Below are 17,002 nucleotides of genomic sequence, written 5' to 3' on the forward strand. Positions count from 1 at the left end.
TCACACAGTTCCGTTTAGCAGAAATACGTCCAATTATTGCCGACCTTGAGTAAGATTCAGCAGGATAACTTATAAAATGGATCATTGTACCTACCTTAAACTTTTTCAAACATGTGGCATTTTCCTCTCATATTTTGTACTTTTTGTGGAGTAAAATTATCATTCATAATCTCTTGCAAGGATCCATTTCCCAAGTTATACTGCTGACTCCAGGTCAAGCAAGATGTCCTGGGTTCGACTCGCGGTAGTGGCGAAAAATATTCACGGAACTTCCAAGTGAATTCGCTTAAACAAACTCCCCTTGGCTTTGACATTAATCTTTGAAAATTTGAAGTCGCTGGCAACATAGAGCGGAGCATTGCAAGTTCAAGCGTCACGCCATGACGCCTTCAAATTTGCAGACGCAACACGGCCATCCATCAAGTACGAATAGTTGTATCTCTGCGCCGTCATCAATGCGTTCTTTTCCCTAGTTCTATTCACATATTGTGTTTGCTTTAATGTATTTTTTATGTGTGGTGGAGCTTTGAAAGCCATGTGAGCAACCAAGCCGAAAATAAGTGAGACATAACTGGGTCTCATGTTTAACTTCTCTCCCGAATCCGAGCGACACCTCATTGCCAGCTTAGAGTGGAACATTTTGAGTTCACGCCTCACGCCATGGCGCCTTCAAATTTGCAGACGCAACACGGCCATTCATCAAGTACGAATAGTTGTATCTCTGCGCCGGCATCATTGCAGGCCCTTTCCCTTGTTCTAATTCTATATTGTGTTTGTGTACATTTTTTCTTTATTATTTACTAAATTCAGCTGGTCACTCGCTGTGAAATTTTGGACTCGCGCGGATAAGAGATGGGTTAAGGAAACCGTACTATTCACAGCTCTATTCGAAATTCATAAAGTCATAAGTTTTAAAACACTGAGAGTGAAGGCTTTTTAAAGCTATTTACAGATTTTCTCTATCTACTTTAATTAGCAGATATTGAATAGGTGAACTTAATTTTTGTGCGACCCTCGTGTTATTTTAGCTCTGCTACGTGGGAATTGACACAATTTCGCGGTTAAGTAAAAACGAGGTGTGATTACACATTTTTATCCCAGAGGAAGGAGCTAGGCAAGCAACAACCATGAGTTATGATTATGATATGAATATGATTGTTATAATTATTATATTTAAAGTAATAAAATGTATAATTCAATATGCTCATTCACATTTGGATTACATTTTGTGATAAGGAACCACTATCTCTGGCTCTCTCATAAAATGACATATCTACATGCGGAAACCAAAATGGCATTTATGTTGTTTCTAAAATGGGCCAAAAACGGTGGTGCCTTATTGGAAAACGTAACCCATTTAAAGTTTTATTTCAAATGTTTTTTCTTGCTCTCATTGTGTGCTTTCTGTCAGATGAAATTTTCCTGTTTGATTAAGAATAATATTTCCAGGTCGCTCTCAGAAACCGCATTCGACCTTCGACGAGAACGATCGGGAACAGCGGCGTGGCGTGTTTTGCGATACCTCGATTGATTTGCCATTTAAACCCATGGAAAAGAATCGATAAACAGGGCGTTCGCACCGGACACCTTAATAATCGATACTTTACCATAGCTTTAAAGGAGAAATATCGATAGTCGATCATTCACGCCACGCCACCGATCGGGAAGGATTCGCCTCACGATTCTCACAGCATGGGGATCGACATGAGACCAATAGATCTGCTTCGGTCACTCGATGACCGGGAGGGGGTTTGTGGGGGGCGTTGGGGGGCTGAAGGGGGTGACTACGAGGCCTTTGTCTTGCGCGCATTCCACGCGTTCCGACAACTGATTCTACAATGTTTCCGATCCGGCTCTGAAAAAAAGGCAAGTCTGCTTGCGAGTCCTGGAAAAATTCAGGGGGGGGGGGGGCAAGGGCGGGGGGAAAGGGGTGGGGGCGAAAAAACGGTGACTACGTTGACGCGTTCGGGGAGCGTGAGCCATATCTTTTTGCCGCGCGCCGCGGCGCAGAGCGGCGTCTCACGCGGATGCGTTGCCTGCAGCCGTAATGAGCCGCCTCGGCCCGTCGTGTCAAATTTGGCCGTTTTTTCGAGATTTTTTGAGTTTTCCCTCTGAATTTTAGGTACCGGTGTTTAGAAGGATCCTATCACAAAATCCAGATTCAGACTGAGGAGAATCGGTTTGAAAAGTATTTTCCTTGATTTGAAGTTAAGCTCCTTATTCTTCTGGTATCAAAGAATCCTGATTGATATCATGAAAATATGTCTTATTTAAATTAAATAAAGTAGTTTAATATCAATTTTTTCAATTTATTTTCTGAGTTTCTAAAACTTTAGGTACCGGTATTGAGAAGGATCCTATCACAAGATCCAGATTCAGACTGAGGAAAATCGGTTCAAATAGTATACTCTTTGATTTAAAGCAAAGCTTCTTATTCTTATAGTATCAAAAAATCCTGATTGATTTTATAAAAAATATGTCTTATTTTATAAAATAAAATAGTTTAATATCAATTTTTTTAATTTATATCAGGAGTTTTCAATAAAAATTTACGAGTTTTATACAAACCTGGTGCGAGTAGAAAATACCGATCAATAGAAATCAGTTTTATCGAGGGGGATGCATGAAACTTACAGAAAAAAATATGATTTTGGCGAGAGTAATCATCAAATTTCGTTCAGAAATTATTTCTAAGGTTCGGAATCAGAAAAACCACGGAGGACTGAAACTTGTTGACCAATCGGAGAACGGCACTTTTTTTTGGGAATAAAAGGATTGAGATTTGCAATACCTAGTTTCTCTACAAATAGACACTTGTTATTCGGGTGCTAAAACTAACGACGACTTTCATACATCTCCGAGGAGGTGAGAAAAGCAAAAGTGCCTTCAATTTTGAACATGCAACACGCACATCCGTGGAACACGAATAGATACATCAAGGCGATATAGTCAGCTCAGTCTAGTCTTTTTAAAGCGGGAACGCCTGCAGTTTTTGAATATGCAACAGTGGTGACCTTTCTACAGGCGGGATGAAAAAACCAACGGGGTATAACATCTATACAGGGTGCTCCAGACTCTTTTCAGACTTTTATCGCGGTTTTTTTTTTTTTTTTTTAGGTCGGGAGAGGTCGGGGACAGGAGGGTTTGTTAGAAGATCTATATAGAAGAATACGAATTGCATGGTTCCAAAGCCCTCAGGACTCAATCTTTAGAATCTCACTGAATTGCATTTTACAATAAGGAGCTACGGTTCAAAGTTTACTCATAAAAGCGTCTGTTTGTATAAGAAAACTTTTTTTTTTTTTTTTTTTTTTTTTTTTTACGTTTAGGAAAACCAATGACGAATACGTTGTCTCTAAAATGAGCCAGAAATAACGGTTTCTTATTGTAACTTGTGGTCCAAATAAGCCTTGAACACAATTAAAATGCAGTTTCTCTTGGGAATGGTGTCTCATTTTCCCTAGAATGGATGCGGCAACACCGCTCGGATTCTCCGGAAGGGGGGGGGGGGGGGTTCGGTACCGTGGCCTGGGCAAAAGCGCGCAATTATTCACGGCACGTCCGCGGTCCGATGATAAGTAATCATTTTGCCCGTGTGGTCTCCGATCCTGGGACCCTGGACCCCCCCCCCCCCCGCCCCCCGCGATTGCCCCGGCGAAATAAAACAAAATCAATTTTGATTCCGATGCACTCGCTCGATCCGGAGCGATAAATTTCCCCCGGACTACATTTTAGTTGCATTAACGCGCCGTAATTATGCGGAAGATATGAGAAAATTTCGGCCACCACCGCCGCGCCGCACGCGCCTGTTGCCTGATTTGGCGGAAAATTCAAATTTAAAAAAATCTCATCGCTTCTCGGTGCTGTTAGGTTAGGTTAGGTGACACTCCAGCTGGAGGGGGGGGGGGGGTTGAAAAGAGCGTTACGTCGTTTTGTTTTCACCGTTCAAGAAGTAGCAAAGTTTTTTTTTACCATCGAAGACCCCAAACCCTATGTTATAGTGCCCTTTTAACTCGAGATTCCGATATTTCTGAATTCATGGATACGTGTGGCGCTGAAAATTATGTGGGGTCCAAATTTTCTTTGATTTTGTTCCGTAACCATGACCAAAATTTAGGGAAAATATCGACGATTTTCCCAACAATTCAGGGGGCAAATAGTATCGAGTAAGGGCATTGCTGGAGAAAATCTACAGGAAGGAGAAAGGTCTCATTCTCACCCACAAAATACTCCTCTGCAGTCTTGTAGTTTAATATGGGATACATGCACCCAGTATACAGGATGATCCAAACGTCCGTACACCCTTCTTGCTATCCAAGTGATATATGAAGTTTTTGGGATGCTTCAGGGTAAATTTGGGCTAAGTTGGAGATAAACAGAAGAAGATCTTCATGCTTATATTCCTTTCCCTAATTTTTGAACTTTGAGCTTAAAAGTATGAAATTCCAGGAGTGTTTCGAGGAAAATTTGAACTGCGTAGAGGATAAATACAGGGAGTTCTAAAATTTCGCACTGCTTGTGATAAATTTAAAAAGTGATGCATGAGTAATTTGATATTTATGCATCAATTCGTCACCAAGGAACGTATCTACATTCCGAAGTTGTAAGAAATTAATTTTCGCATGAGAATATGTCTTCTTTTTCTGTCTAAGCATTTGCTTCGTTGTGCGTGTACGGATAGGCAAATTCGGTGAAATTTTCAGCTTCAATTTCCGACAGTTTCCCAGCAAAATTGTGGTTCGCGAATGGATATTTTTAAACGTTAAAATGTTATCACGCTCATCCATTTGACATTCGGCGATTAACGTTATGCATGGAAATTACAATTTGACCGTGGGAATGGGCATTCTAACAGTTGCACGCGGAAATCAGCCGGAAGGATTTAAAGATAAATTAGCAATGAATCGGCAACAGGGCATCATGCTGGCGGCGCTTAGGATTTTGATGAATACTCGCCGAGTTTATTTCTGTCTTAATTAGACTCTTTTCTCTCATTCCTTGCCTTTGGTGTTGGAGTCAACTGCCGAAACACTTAAAACACGATGAGCTGGGATGGCTAATTTTCTCTGTATGCAACTGACGCACGGTACATCGAGTCAATAGGAGAGGTCGAACAAAACTCGGAAACTTTAAAAGCATATAACTCCTCTCAGTGAAAACTTTGAGGCTCTAAAAGTAGTTCCATTGGTTTCCTGGTGAAATTTTCTACTGCAAGCACCCCTTAAAATTTAAAATGTAACAAAAATAAACGTCAAAATTTGCGGTTTTAGTCAAAAATTTCACGTCCTCTCTGATTGGCTCTTGATAAAACATGTATTTTTGACAACATTCACGCATATTTTTTTTTTGGAAATATTTAGCTGTTTTAGGTTGAATTGCGTACAAAATTGTCTGAAAATTTTGGAAAATAATATTCACGCTTTCTCCAGTACATTCAATTTTTATCGGAGGAAACTTAGCGACGTCTGAAGGCTCATACGGCGTTCTTCCTTAGCGCAGCAGTATACTGCCGTGCTAAGGAAGAACGCCGTATGAACATTCAAGAGTTGCCAAATTTCCCCCGATAAAACATTTATTTTTGACGACATTCGTGCATATTTTTCCTTAAAATTTTCAGATATTTGAGGATTGAATTGGGTACAATAATGTCTCAAAATTTTGGGAAAAAATATTGAGAATTTTCCTAATAAATTCAGTTTTTTCGAAGGAAACTTGGCAACGTCTAAAGGCTCATACGGCGTTCTTTTCTAGCGCAGCAGTATAGTATCCATTTCCAAGATGATATTTCCGAGAATGAGTTATGAGTGAGCGCTTGGTGCCGCATCAAGTCCGACTGTCCGCGAATGTCCGCGAATATCCGCGAGAGCTGTCCCTGTTTAAGGACAGGTCCGTCAGTGTCACAAGTCCAGCGCGAGGGGGCGGCAGGGGGGGAGGGGGCGGCAGGGGGGGAGGGGGCGGTAGGGGGGGAGGGGGCGGCAGGGGGGGAGGGGGCGGCAGGGGGGGAGGGGGCGGCAGGGGGGGAGGGGGCATCGTAGCGTCACGTTTAATTGCAACGAAGAATGTAAGATTTATCGTCCCGCTGAAGATGCATTTTTATATTTTCGCCTCCAATAAATACGGGCCGGGCAAAAAATCCGTCGACAAGAGAGCGAGTCTCCAAATAAGAGCATGTTCCTACACCTGGTGAGCCCTGGGTTGCACAAGGATACCCGCGTTGCGGGGCTCATCTTAAAAGTGGACTAGTTCCCTTTTGGAAATGCCCCGTTGAGGACAAAGCGAAAGCACTCGCTCCTAATGCGCGTCACGTCTCTATGATCCGCGGCTCGATCATCGAATCGAATCGATCGATATCGATCGATAGATTGCATCGCTGAGATAGGGATTTATCGATCGGGATTATTCGATAGCGATTTAACAATCGACCGGCTGGATCCGATATTTCAAACATTTTCGCACCGTCCTTCGGCCGCGGCGTTCTCACATGGGCATATTTCGTCGCTCCTACAACGTAAGGGCGCATCTCGGTTTCTAGATGAGCCCTATGAAGTATGGAGTTATATGGAGAATAGGGCTCATGTAAAAATTGAGATATGCCTTAACTTCAGAAAGGTGACGATTTATGCTGAAAGGAACTATGTACAAATGAAGTAAAACGAAAGGAGCTTTTCTAGATGAGCCCTATGAAGTATGGAGTTATATGGAGAATAGGGCTCATGTAAAAATTGAGATACGCCTCAACTTCAGAAAGGTGACGATTTATGCTGAAAGGAACTATGTACAAATGAAGTAAACGAAAGGGGCTATGTACGCGCGGGATTAACTTGCTTCATAATTTCTTATGGTATAAATACACCTACATATTTTCCCGCGGAAACCCACGTTTCCCCGGGAGAAATTCAAAATATTGCGTAAAAAACTGTCTGAAAAGTTTGGAAAATAATATTCACAATTTTCCCACTACATTCGGTTTTTATCGGAGAAAACTTAGCAACGTTTGAAGGCTCATACGGCGTTCTTCCTTAGCACGACAGCATACGATAGCAGATTTCTTTAAAACGAATGCGTCATATTTTTCCAAAGACTAAAGCACGTGACTGAAGGCTGATCTAATGCGAGGCTGGGTCCAGTTAAAAACAAGCCACCTGGACGGCGCAAAGGTATGCCAGGCATGAGTCATGCACGCCTTCCAGGATAAATTTTAATTACATTTTGCTGAAATGGAGCTACAACGTGTAATCACAGCATGAATACATTGTGAGTTCCATTGAAACTGGACTGGGATTTGCATGATTTTCATCCTGCGCGAAGCGAGACAGCTCTGAGCGTAGCCTCGATGAACTTGATCGCACTTCACTGACATGCTAAGAAGAACGTATGAACATTTCAATGGTGCCAAATTTCCTATTATAGTAACTTTATTTTAGGGTGAAGTTCTTGATAGTTTTCCTCGGAATTTTCAGATACATTAGACTCAATTTTTAATAAGATAGCTAAAAAAAAAATAATGAAGAAAACTAACATTTTTCCTGAGGAATTTTTCCTCTATTAAAGGAAATTTGACTAAGTCCGAATGTTCACACGGTGTTGTTTCTCGAAAGGAGAATGTTTTGTGTCGATGGTAATTATTTTCGCGAGGCTGTGGATTTCCGGGTGTTTTGCTGTTGTCTCAAATCCGTGTCATGCTAATATCACGGATATTATTTTTGGAATGAGACGATTCGCTTGATACCCAGCTGCTGACACGGACGTATTTATGCTAAAAGGAACTATGTTATACGCATGCCCTATGCACATAGTTCCTTTCAGCATAAATCCGCGTCCGTATTTCGTCGCTCCCCTAACATGAGAGGGAATCTCAATCGAGGCGCTGGATTCGAAAAGGGCACTTCTCGATTGCAGTGTTTCGGAATCCCTGTTGCTAATTATTCCCTCAGAGAATAATTTAATGGGTGATTTTGCCAGAATTCTTTTCCATAGAAAATTGTAGAATCATAAGGAATATTCGGTGAATTTTTTAGTAAAATGGATGCATTTACTTTCCTTGAGTAGGAAGTAATTTGATAGAAACACGAGTACGTCCAAATTAGGTTTTTGTTTCGTTTCTGATCGATGCATTGAATGTCGCGAGAATGACATAGTCACAAAATCAGTCTATTTTACTTGACCTGGTAAAAAGAGAGTGAAGTGGGGAAAAGAGAGAGGAAAGGAAAACACCATTTGTCGCCAGGGCCGGATTCACCTACTTGCCGCCCATGGGCCGCCTATATTTAAGCTGAAGACACATACCTGAAACAAACAGAAACACTTGATTACGACACATTACGTAGAGCAAATTGTGAAAGTGACATAGTGACACAGTGAAATAATCGACACGCACAGTGAAATAATCGACACAGTGAAATACTCGACATAGTGAAATACTCGACATAGTGAAATACTCGACATAGTGAAATACTCGACATAGTGAAATACTCAACATAGTGAAATACTCGACATAGTGAAATAATCGACATAGTGAAATACTCGACACGGTGAAATAATCAACACGGTGAAATAATCGACATGGTGAAATAATCGACAAGGTGAAATAATCGACTTAGTGAAATAATCGACATAGTGAAATAATCGACATAGTGAAATAATCGACATGGTGAAATAATCGACATAGTGAAATAATCGACACGGTGAAATAATCGACACGGTGAAATAATCGATATAGTGAAATAATTGACATAGTGAAATAATCGACATAGTGAAATAATCGACATAGTGAAATAATCGACATAGTGAAATAATCGACATGGTGAAATAATCGACATAGTGAAATAATCGACACGGTGAAATAATCGACATAGTGAAATAATCGACGTAGTGAAATAATCGACGTAGTGAAATAATCGACGTGGTGAAATAATCGACATGGTGAAATAATAGACATAGTGAAATAATCGACATGGTGAAATAATCGACATGGTAAAATAATCGACATAGTGACATAGTAATCGGAGATTTTCCCCGCAAAAAAAGCTAGATCTATAGGAAAAATTAAAGCATCTTTCAAATTTTAAAACAGTCTATTGCAGCTTCTGACCCTCAGCGCTTCAAATTTTCTGGATAATGGAGAATTTCATGCAAATTTTTATTGCTTCATCTGGAAGTGCTTAAAGAATTGATTTCACAGTATTCTTTATGATTTTTTCCTAATATGAGAAAAGGTATAAAAATAGATTTAAAAGTGAGAAAATGCACCGCCTAGTAACGTCATCTGGCGGCATTTCCCATTTAAACACACGTATTTTAGCCGATTAGATCATTTTATCATATCTTCTCCAATAATCGTTCAATTCATGAACCAAAGATATCCTCTTGGTCAGTTCACTCAGTAGTTTCCACTTAGGTACACACGAAATTCATCAAATTTCAGACACCTGCACATTCTCTATTACTTTCAAACTTTAATCCGGTGTATCTGAAAATTTGAAGAAAAAATTTGAAAAAAACATTTGAGAAAAAACTCATCGAATGAGATGACATTTGGCAATGTTCGCCTATTCATACGTCGTTTTTCCTCAGCTTGGTAGGGCGTCTGCGTCAATCAGCGCACGTCACTGATATTCGAATGAATATTAATGATTCGGGTGCTACAAATGACGACTCCGAGCGCCAGCAGTATCAATGCTCGAAAATTTTGATGCGATTGTTTGTTCGGTGGAAATAGACGAGGATGATTTCAAAATTGATTGAGTCAATGATTCCTCTCGCTGATTAGAGTCTGAGAGCTTCGGTAAGGCGTCTCTGAAAACTGAAGGGATCCATGCACTGAAAAAAAATCTCGGTGTATTTACTAAGAAAAGGGTAAAATTACCAAGAATTCAGGGTTCTATTTGATCCCAGTTTTTTCTTGGTAAAATTACCATTTATGGAATTGGTAATTTTACCGAGAAATCTCGGTAAAATGATTGAACTTTCTCGGTAATTTTACTAGACCTTGGTAAAAACGCCAATATTTTTTATCGACTGTGGTAGAATTACCGAGATAAAATGGCAAAGTTACCGGGAATTGATTACCAATAAAAGTGGTATTCTTACCTGAACAAAACAGTAAAAATACCGGTTTTTGGGTAAGCTAACCAGTCTGTCTTGGTAAAATTACCAATAATTGGTAAAAAAAATGAGATGGTAAAGGTACCAACGGACCGTGGTAAAAACGCCGAGAATTTTTTTTCAGTGTGGAGAAAAATCCTTTTTATTGTCACAAGAAAACTGCGTTCCGTGGAATTTTTAATTTTAATCAGCCGCACAGTGGAACATGTACATACCTCGCTTTGTGCTATATGTGCCACCAGAGACAAGAGACTCCATTCGTATCCCGGCAAGGGTGGAAAGCTTTTACTTTCGGGACTCCAACATTCAACTGGGCATATTTCTACCAAACGGAACTATGTGCATTATGATGTGAGCCTTGTTATGCACATATTCTTATGGGTCTCAGGGCTCATGTCTTAATGCACTTAGTTCCGTTAGGCAGAAATACGTCCAACTGTTGACTTACCTACTAAGTGGATTTTGAACAACGTGTTGGGTATTCGATTAGGCAAACGTACCGAAGTCTGGCAAATTTTTGTTGGCTCTTTATACGCCACTCGAAGCTCATCATCTACCTGGTGGGTATGATGAATGTTGCTCCCTTATAATATTCCATAAGGAAATGTCGAATCTCCGAAAGTAAAAGTTCCCACCTGTCACCAAGAGGCCAGTGGGGGAGGAGGGATCTTGTCACTGTGTGTCACCCTCCATTAATAAATGTTGCTTAAATTAAAACACGGATGAAATTAAGATGGAAAAAAACTCGGTATATATGAACCATCTCAGTGGATGACACCATACACGGTGAACAACATGATAAATCCGGTGATGTTGGACGTGGAAACTTGGTGTTTGGAAAAACCTTTGAACTTTTTCCTGAATTGACTAAAATCATCAAATTATGACTCTGAGATAAGCTCACTTTCCACACTCTAATGGCATGGAATATTCAGTGGACATTGCTGACTGAACTTTTCAGTCCAAACTGAACTTTCCCCGGATATGGGGATACAGGTATTTCTCAGTGATTTCTTGCTTTGCAACATCATCGATTACATCTGTACCGCGATGGATGGCATCGTAAAAATTCAGTTCGGATTCATCCATATTAGTTCGCATCGAATAACATAAATACAGCAGCCGTTTCCGATCTACGGGAAACAGATCGCTTGTTTTTCCATTCGAATTTCGCTCCTTTTCTGTAGCTGGACTCGCGGAAGTTGTCGAGGCGCCTGCGATATATCGATTGACCTGCCATTAAAACCTATAGAAAAGTATCGATAAACAGGGTTTTAGCAACGAACACCTTAATAGTCGACTCTTTACAATAGCTGCAAATGGGGAAATATCGATAATCGATGATTGACGCCTCGCCTCTGCTTCGAAAGTTGGTGCAATGATCACTTCACCCGCCCGTTGCCTCACCAGCGCTGCCGTGCTAAGGAAGAACGTCGTATGTACATTCGGGAGTTGCCAAATTTCCCTTAATAAAACCTGAATTTTTTACTATATTTATGCATATTTTTCCTTGAAATTTTTAGATATTTTAGATTAAATTGTGTACGAAATAGTCTGAAAATTTGAGAAAATGATATTCACAATCTTCCCGGTATTTTTGGTTTTCATTTGAGGAAACTTGGCAACGTCTGAAGGCTCATACGGCGTTCTTCCTTAGCACACGGTAGATCGGCCGTCAGAGATGTCGATCTGATATCGTTGCTAGACACGACACACGCACACAGATCTGAGCTACTCTCACAAAACCGATAGATAGTTTTTCGATTGATCGATACGTCTATCGATCTCTCCTACTTATAACCAACGAGGTATCGGAATTTTTTTGATCCTTCGTGTATCGAACCGATCGCTTGTCTGCGAGCCAAGGTAGCGTTCCAGCTTACCTTTTGCTCGTCATTATTCATCATGAGCTTGTACCGCGGTCACTGGGCTGCCAGTTTTAATTACAATGACGTTCTTACGAACACCTTTCTAGGCCAAATGACCACCAGACAGAGTAAAAGTCGCGGAATTTCTTTTGAGTAACCATTTAGCGTCGTATACGTCGTTCTTAAATAACTCAATCCTTTCCTTGGGAGGCCTCATATCGATGACCGAAGTGCGAAACCGCGTATCTCCGTTTCCGACGTTCCTGGCTTCCTATCATACTTTATGGTTTCCTTCAAAAATTAGTCAACGTAATTCATCGAACACTTCCTTGATTTTTCTTCTCCTTTAGCAGAATATTCTTTAAAAATTTCAAGCTATAAAGTTGGCTTCTTTCTCCTCAATAAAATGGAAGCGGACATTTTGAAACATCGCAGATACGTGGTTACGCACTTTAGTCATCGACATGATTCACATTTTGAATGAGACAGGTTTGAGGATGCCTTCGAAGTAGCATCAATGTTTGCCCATCTCGAGTAGGTACTATTTTCGAAATGGATTTTTGCAAGGGATTACATTGCTTTTCCACTGCAGAAAGTTCAAGGTAATAAAGAAAAAAGTCCATGATTTTGACAAACTTAAAGAAGATGCCGATTTACCTCAAACTTTTCAGAAGTTGCAGTATCTTTTTTATCGTATTTTGTATTTTTCGTTGAGGTAAATCATTGTAATTCCTTTCAAGGGCCCATTTCGAAAGTTGTGCTACTAGATTTTATGCGAAGTTGGCAAAAATTGTCCTTTTTACGATGCTGTTAAGAGGTTTTCCTTCAAATTCTCTCGATCATAATGTAAACTATGAGGGATCTTGTAAGTGAAATAGCGATTTAAGGAACGCCGGCAACGACTCTTACAGCTTTTACACCACTGCTGAGATTCTTAATTTTCATCTGGATTTTACGTCAAATCGATAATATACATGCATATGTTTTTTCACGGAAAGTTCAGCAAAATTATGGAGAGTGTTTGAAGAAAAATTTCCACGACCTACAATTCGCTCTCCCGAAAAAATACAAATACTGCTCCCACTTTATATAAGTTCAATTTTAAAATTTTGAATGGATTTACTGCGTTTTGCGTGAAATTCTGACGAGGACGCACACATAGAGACACAAGGTTCCTAGCTTTGTCTATTGGCCAATTTAAGATTCTCTTAAGACTTGACAACACTGTATAGGGCAGTGAGTGCTGTTGCTTCAAAGTGAACTTTGTGTAAGCACCACATTTTAATTTTCGCCCGAGGAGAATAATTTCATTTTGCAGCTGGTATAAATAGCATCAAACGATACGTATAATTGTTGCATTTTAGTATAATGTCAGTTTAAAAACCACGCAGCATCAAACTTTTAAACTTAACTGTCAATTTATTATGCCCTGTTTTACCATGCTTTCATGATGTTTAAAAAATGCGTTAGGAAATGAAGACAATCAAGGAAGTGGTAAAATGAATCAGTGAGATCAAAAACAACACCAACTCTGTAACTTGAAAATGCTCTATTATCATTTGAGACAGTTAATTTTCATAAAGGTCATCGGAGTTAACGCATCTGCTCCAACCTGGACCTTTGAAGTGTATTGAAGTCCTTGTCTTTTGGCACCAAAAATCTTTTTCTCAGACGAACTTCTTCAACTACTGTGCAGTTTTGAGTGTGTCTTAATTATTTTCATTTTTTCGAGTTGGTGGGTTTTCGTTCTCACTGATTCAAATATGTTCCCCAAAATGATACTAAAACCTTGATCATGCAATATAATCCCCATGCAGCTAGATTTTTCTACAAGCTCACAGAGGTAGTATATCAGACGCATAAAACAATTTGTTTTGGACTGCATGCAAGCTTCAAATGGTTATAACTCCGGTGTGGTTTAAAATTTCTGAGATTTTTTTGTGTCAAAATATTTGTAAAACATTCATTTCAACAGTTCAGCAGAAAAAAACAAGGAAACAAACAAAAAATCGGCGAAATGCGCACCCATGACTCGTAACGCACAAATAATGGGGCCCAACAAGTTTATTCCGATACTGCGGATGAATCCGTCAGAGTTCATAGGAATAATACTAATCAGGGTTAAATAATTCGCCTCTGGAAATTTAAAAGGGCATATCGCCTTTTTTACTTGAGCCTCAGACTGTCCTGACTTATAGACACAACAAGGTTCATTCCAAAACGCAGTAAGGAATCCTGCAATAGGGCACGATCGGTATGCCTGGACTCTGATCCATTTCAGGAGAAGAATGCCTCCATTACCGTCCAGCACAAGCTTGTAAAGAGGGCTAGTTTTCCTTGTTTTTCTTTATCCTCATCCGTCTCCTCTTTCCCTTTTTTGCGCTCTCGTGGAAGCTCAGAATGAAGTGCTAGGAAACTTCATTTGCAGAAAAAGAGCTTATAGGGTAGAGGCTATAGGCGAATGAACTCGAAAGGTGGGGGGTTGGCGGTTGGGTCGGGAAAAGTTGAGGTCGCAGGTTGAGAGGTCCCAGGTTCGAATCCCGGTAGTAGCGAAAAAATTTAACGAAATTGACTAACGGGTCTACTGAAACGAATTCTTTTTGGTCCCAGTCCCTGAAAGTGTAAAAAGCTTTGAGCATAGAGGTGTCTATACATCCTCTGATTTCCCCTACTTGCTCTGATAATTGAGGGTTTTCGATAATAAAAATCTATGCAGGGAAATAAAAACCAAAAACGGCAAATATGCCAGGTTAGATTTGATCAGATGAAGGTTTGACAGATTTAATTAAGTTGGATCGCACGAGGGAAAAAATTCGGTCACGTGAACTGAACTTTCGGCTCATCGACCCGTAAAACCAAAATTTTCGGGAATGGGTGCTGCGTTTTCCGAGTCTGGGACCCATGAGGCTCAGTGACCATACCTACTCTATTAAGTACTTTTTACCGTGGTAAGGAAAAACGCGGCATGAAAATCGGACGTTGCCATATTTTCAGATTTCAGAGATGAAATAGGTAATTTTGAGGAAAGCTATCATAAATTTTCCCCGGAAATTGCAGATAGCTTAGATCAAATTTCGAATAAAATTCTGTGAAAAAGTAGACGGAAAATAGTTTAGAGATTCCCAGAAAATTTAGGTCCCTATGAGAGAAATTTGGCAACGTCCAAATGCACATCAGCGTTCATCCTCCATACGGTAGTTTAGATATTACATTGCTTGGATTCTTAATGCGGGGGTTAACTTGCCGGTCCTCTGACGAAAGGCGTATCCCAATTGCCACGTGAGCCCCGTTTTACATATAAAACCATGCTTTCTCGGGCTCATGCGGAAATGGAGAAACGCCCTAGGGTCAGAACTGCCGAGCTAAGGAAAAACGCCGTATGAACCCTCAGGTATTGCCCAATTTACCTTGATAAAACACGAATTTCCTGATAAACTCATGAATATTTTTCTGTCAATTTCTCAGCTAATTTTGTTTGTAATTTGATCTAAGTGTCTAAAAATTTCAAGGAAAACTATTCGCAATTTTCCTCAAACATATACATTTTACCGTAGGAAATTTGGCAACTCTCGAATGTCTATAAGCCGTTCTCCCTTAGCACGGCAGAGAAGTGCGACAAATTGGACGTATCTCTGCCAAACAGAACTATGTGCATCAAGACATGAGCCCTGAGACCCATAAGAATACATGCTTAACAGGGCTCACGTCGCAATGCCCGTAGTTCCGTTTGGCAGAAATACGTCCAGTTGTATTGTCTCAGGAAAGGATCGCCAGGAATCCTGGTCCGCGGAATAACCGCGAAAGGAAGCAAAGGTAAACACGCTGTGATGGGGGGTGGCGGGGGGCGTGTATGCGTGGGAGGGTGGGGGCAGGGGGCGAGAGGGGGGGCAGGGGGGTCGGAAAGCGAAGCTGAAGCAGGAAACGAACCGCGTTGCGGAAAGCGAAAGTGTAGGTGTGACGTACCACCATGTTTGGAGTAGGAGAGCCAGGCCGAGAAGGAGGGTCCGCATTTCAGTGGCCCCGCATCCCGAAGGGCCGATCGGTCCCCGGAATCCCGTAAATCGCCCGTCGTCGCTATCCCACTGTCCCCGACCGGAACGCCGGCCCGCACAGCACAGACTGGCCCGGGCCCGGACCGGCCCCCCCGACCGCTAACCTTGCCGCCGCCCCCCGCCACGGCCGGCCGCCCTGCGCCAAGCCAACGCTGCCGGCCATCGGCTAGCCGCCACCGCTACTGCCACCGCTACTGACGTCCTAAGGAAAAACGCCGTATGAACATTCCAGAGTTGCCAAATTTCCCTTCATAAAATGCTTATTTTTTAAGAAAGTTATGATTTTTTTCCCTTAAAATTTTCAGGAACTTTAGGTGGGATTGCAAACAATAATGTCTGAAAAATTGGAAGAAAAAAGCTTTATATTTACCAGGAAATTCGTGTTTTGGTTGTGCAACTTTGGCAACGCCTGAAGGTTCATACGGTGTTCTTTCTTAAGGAAAAACGCCGTATGAACCTTCAGGCGTTGCAGAATTGCCTTCGGAAAATCACGAATTTCCGGGAAAATTCGTAAATATTTTTCTTCCAATTTTTTGGATACTTTTGTTCGCAATTTTACCTAAAGTTCCTGAACATCTCAAGGGAAAATATCCATATCTTTCCTTAAAAATAAACATTTAGTCAAAGAAAATTTTGCAACTCTCGAATGTTCATACGGCGCGTCCCTCCTCAGCACGGCAGACTACTACTGGGCATCGCTAATTTTTGCCCAGCCAGCCCATAGTGAATCCATTCAATGAGAGAAGTCGTGACTTTGTTAATAAAACTGCTAATTTTGACGTGAATTTCGTCAAATTTTCTATTTAGAGGGATGCGCAGTGGAGAAGATTTTACGAGGAAACTATTGAAACCATTTTCAAAACCTTGCAGTCCATTTCAATAGCATGATTTCAGAATCCAGTCATCCAGATACCTGTTTTCGTTGGACTTTTTTCGAATGTATGATTTGCCTGCACTTTGCAATAAAGAGCCCACTTT

At 40.8% G+C, this 17,002-nt stretch overlaps 1 protein-coding gene across 1 annotated transcript in view; it reads right to left on the bottom strand.

The window, feature by feature from the left end:
* Wnt6 (Wnt oncogene analog 6) overlaps nt 1–16,099 on the bottom strand; it is a 57,348-nt gene extending 41,249 nt beyond the window's left edge. Inside the window, exon 1 of the mRNA XM_019062466.2 lies at nt 15,936–16,099. Within this exon, the coding sequence (XP_018918011.2) occupies nt 15,936–15,982 (47 nt within the window). The 5' untranslated portion in view covers nt 15,983–16,099. The remainder of the gene's footprint in view (nt 1–15,935) is intronic.
* Between the last annotated feature and the right edge of the window lie 903 nt (nt 16,100–17,002).

Source organism: Bemisia tabaci, chromosome 8, assembly GCF_918797505.1.
Source record: "Bemisia tabaci chromosome 8, PGI_BMITA_v3".
Classification (NCBI taxonomy): Eukaryota; Metazoa; Arthropoda; class Insecta; order Hemiptera; family Aleyrodidae; genus Bemisia; species Bemisia tabaci.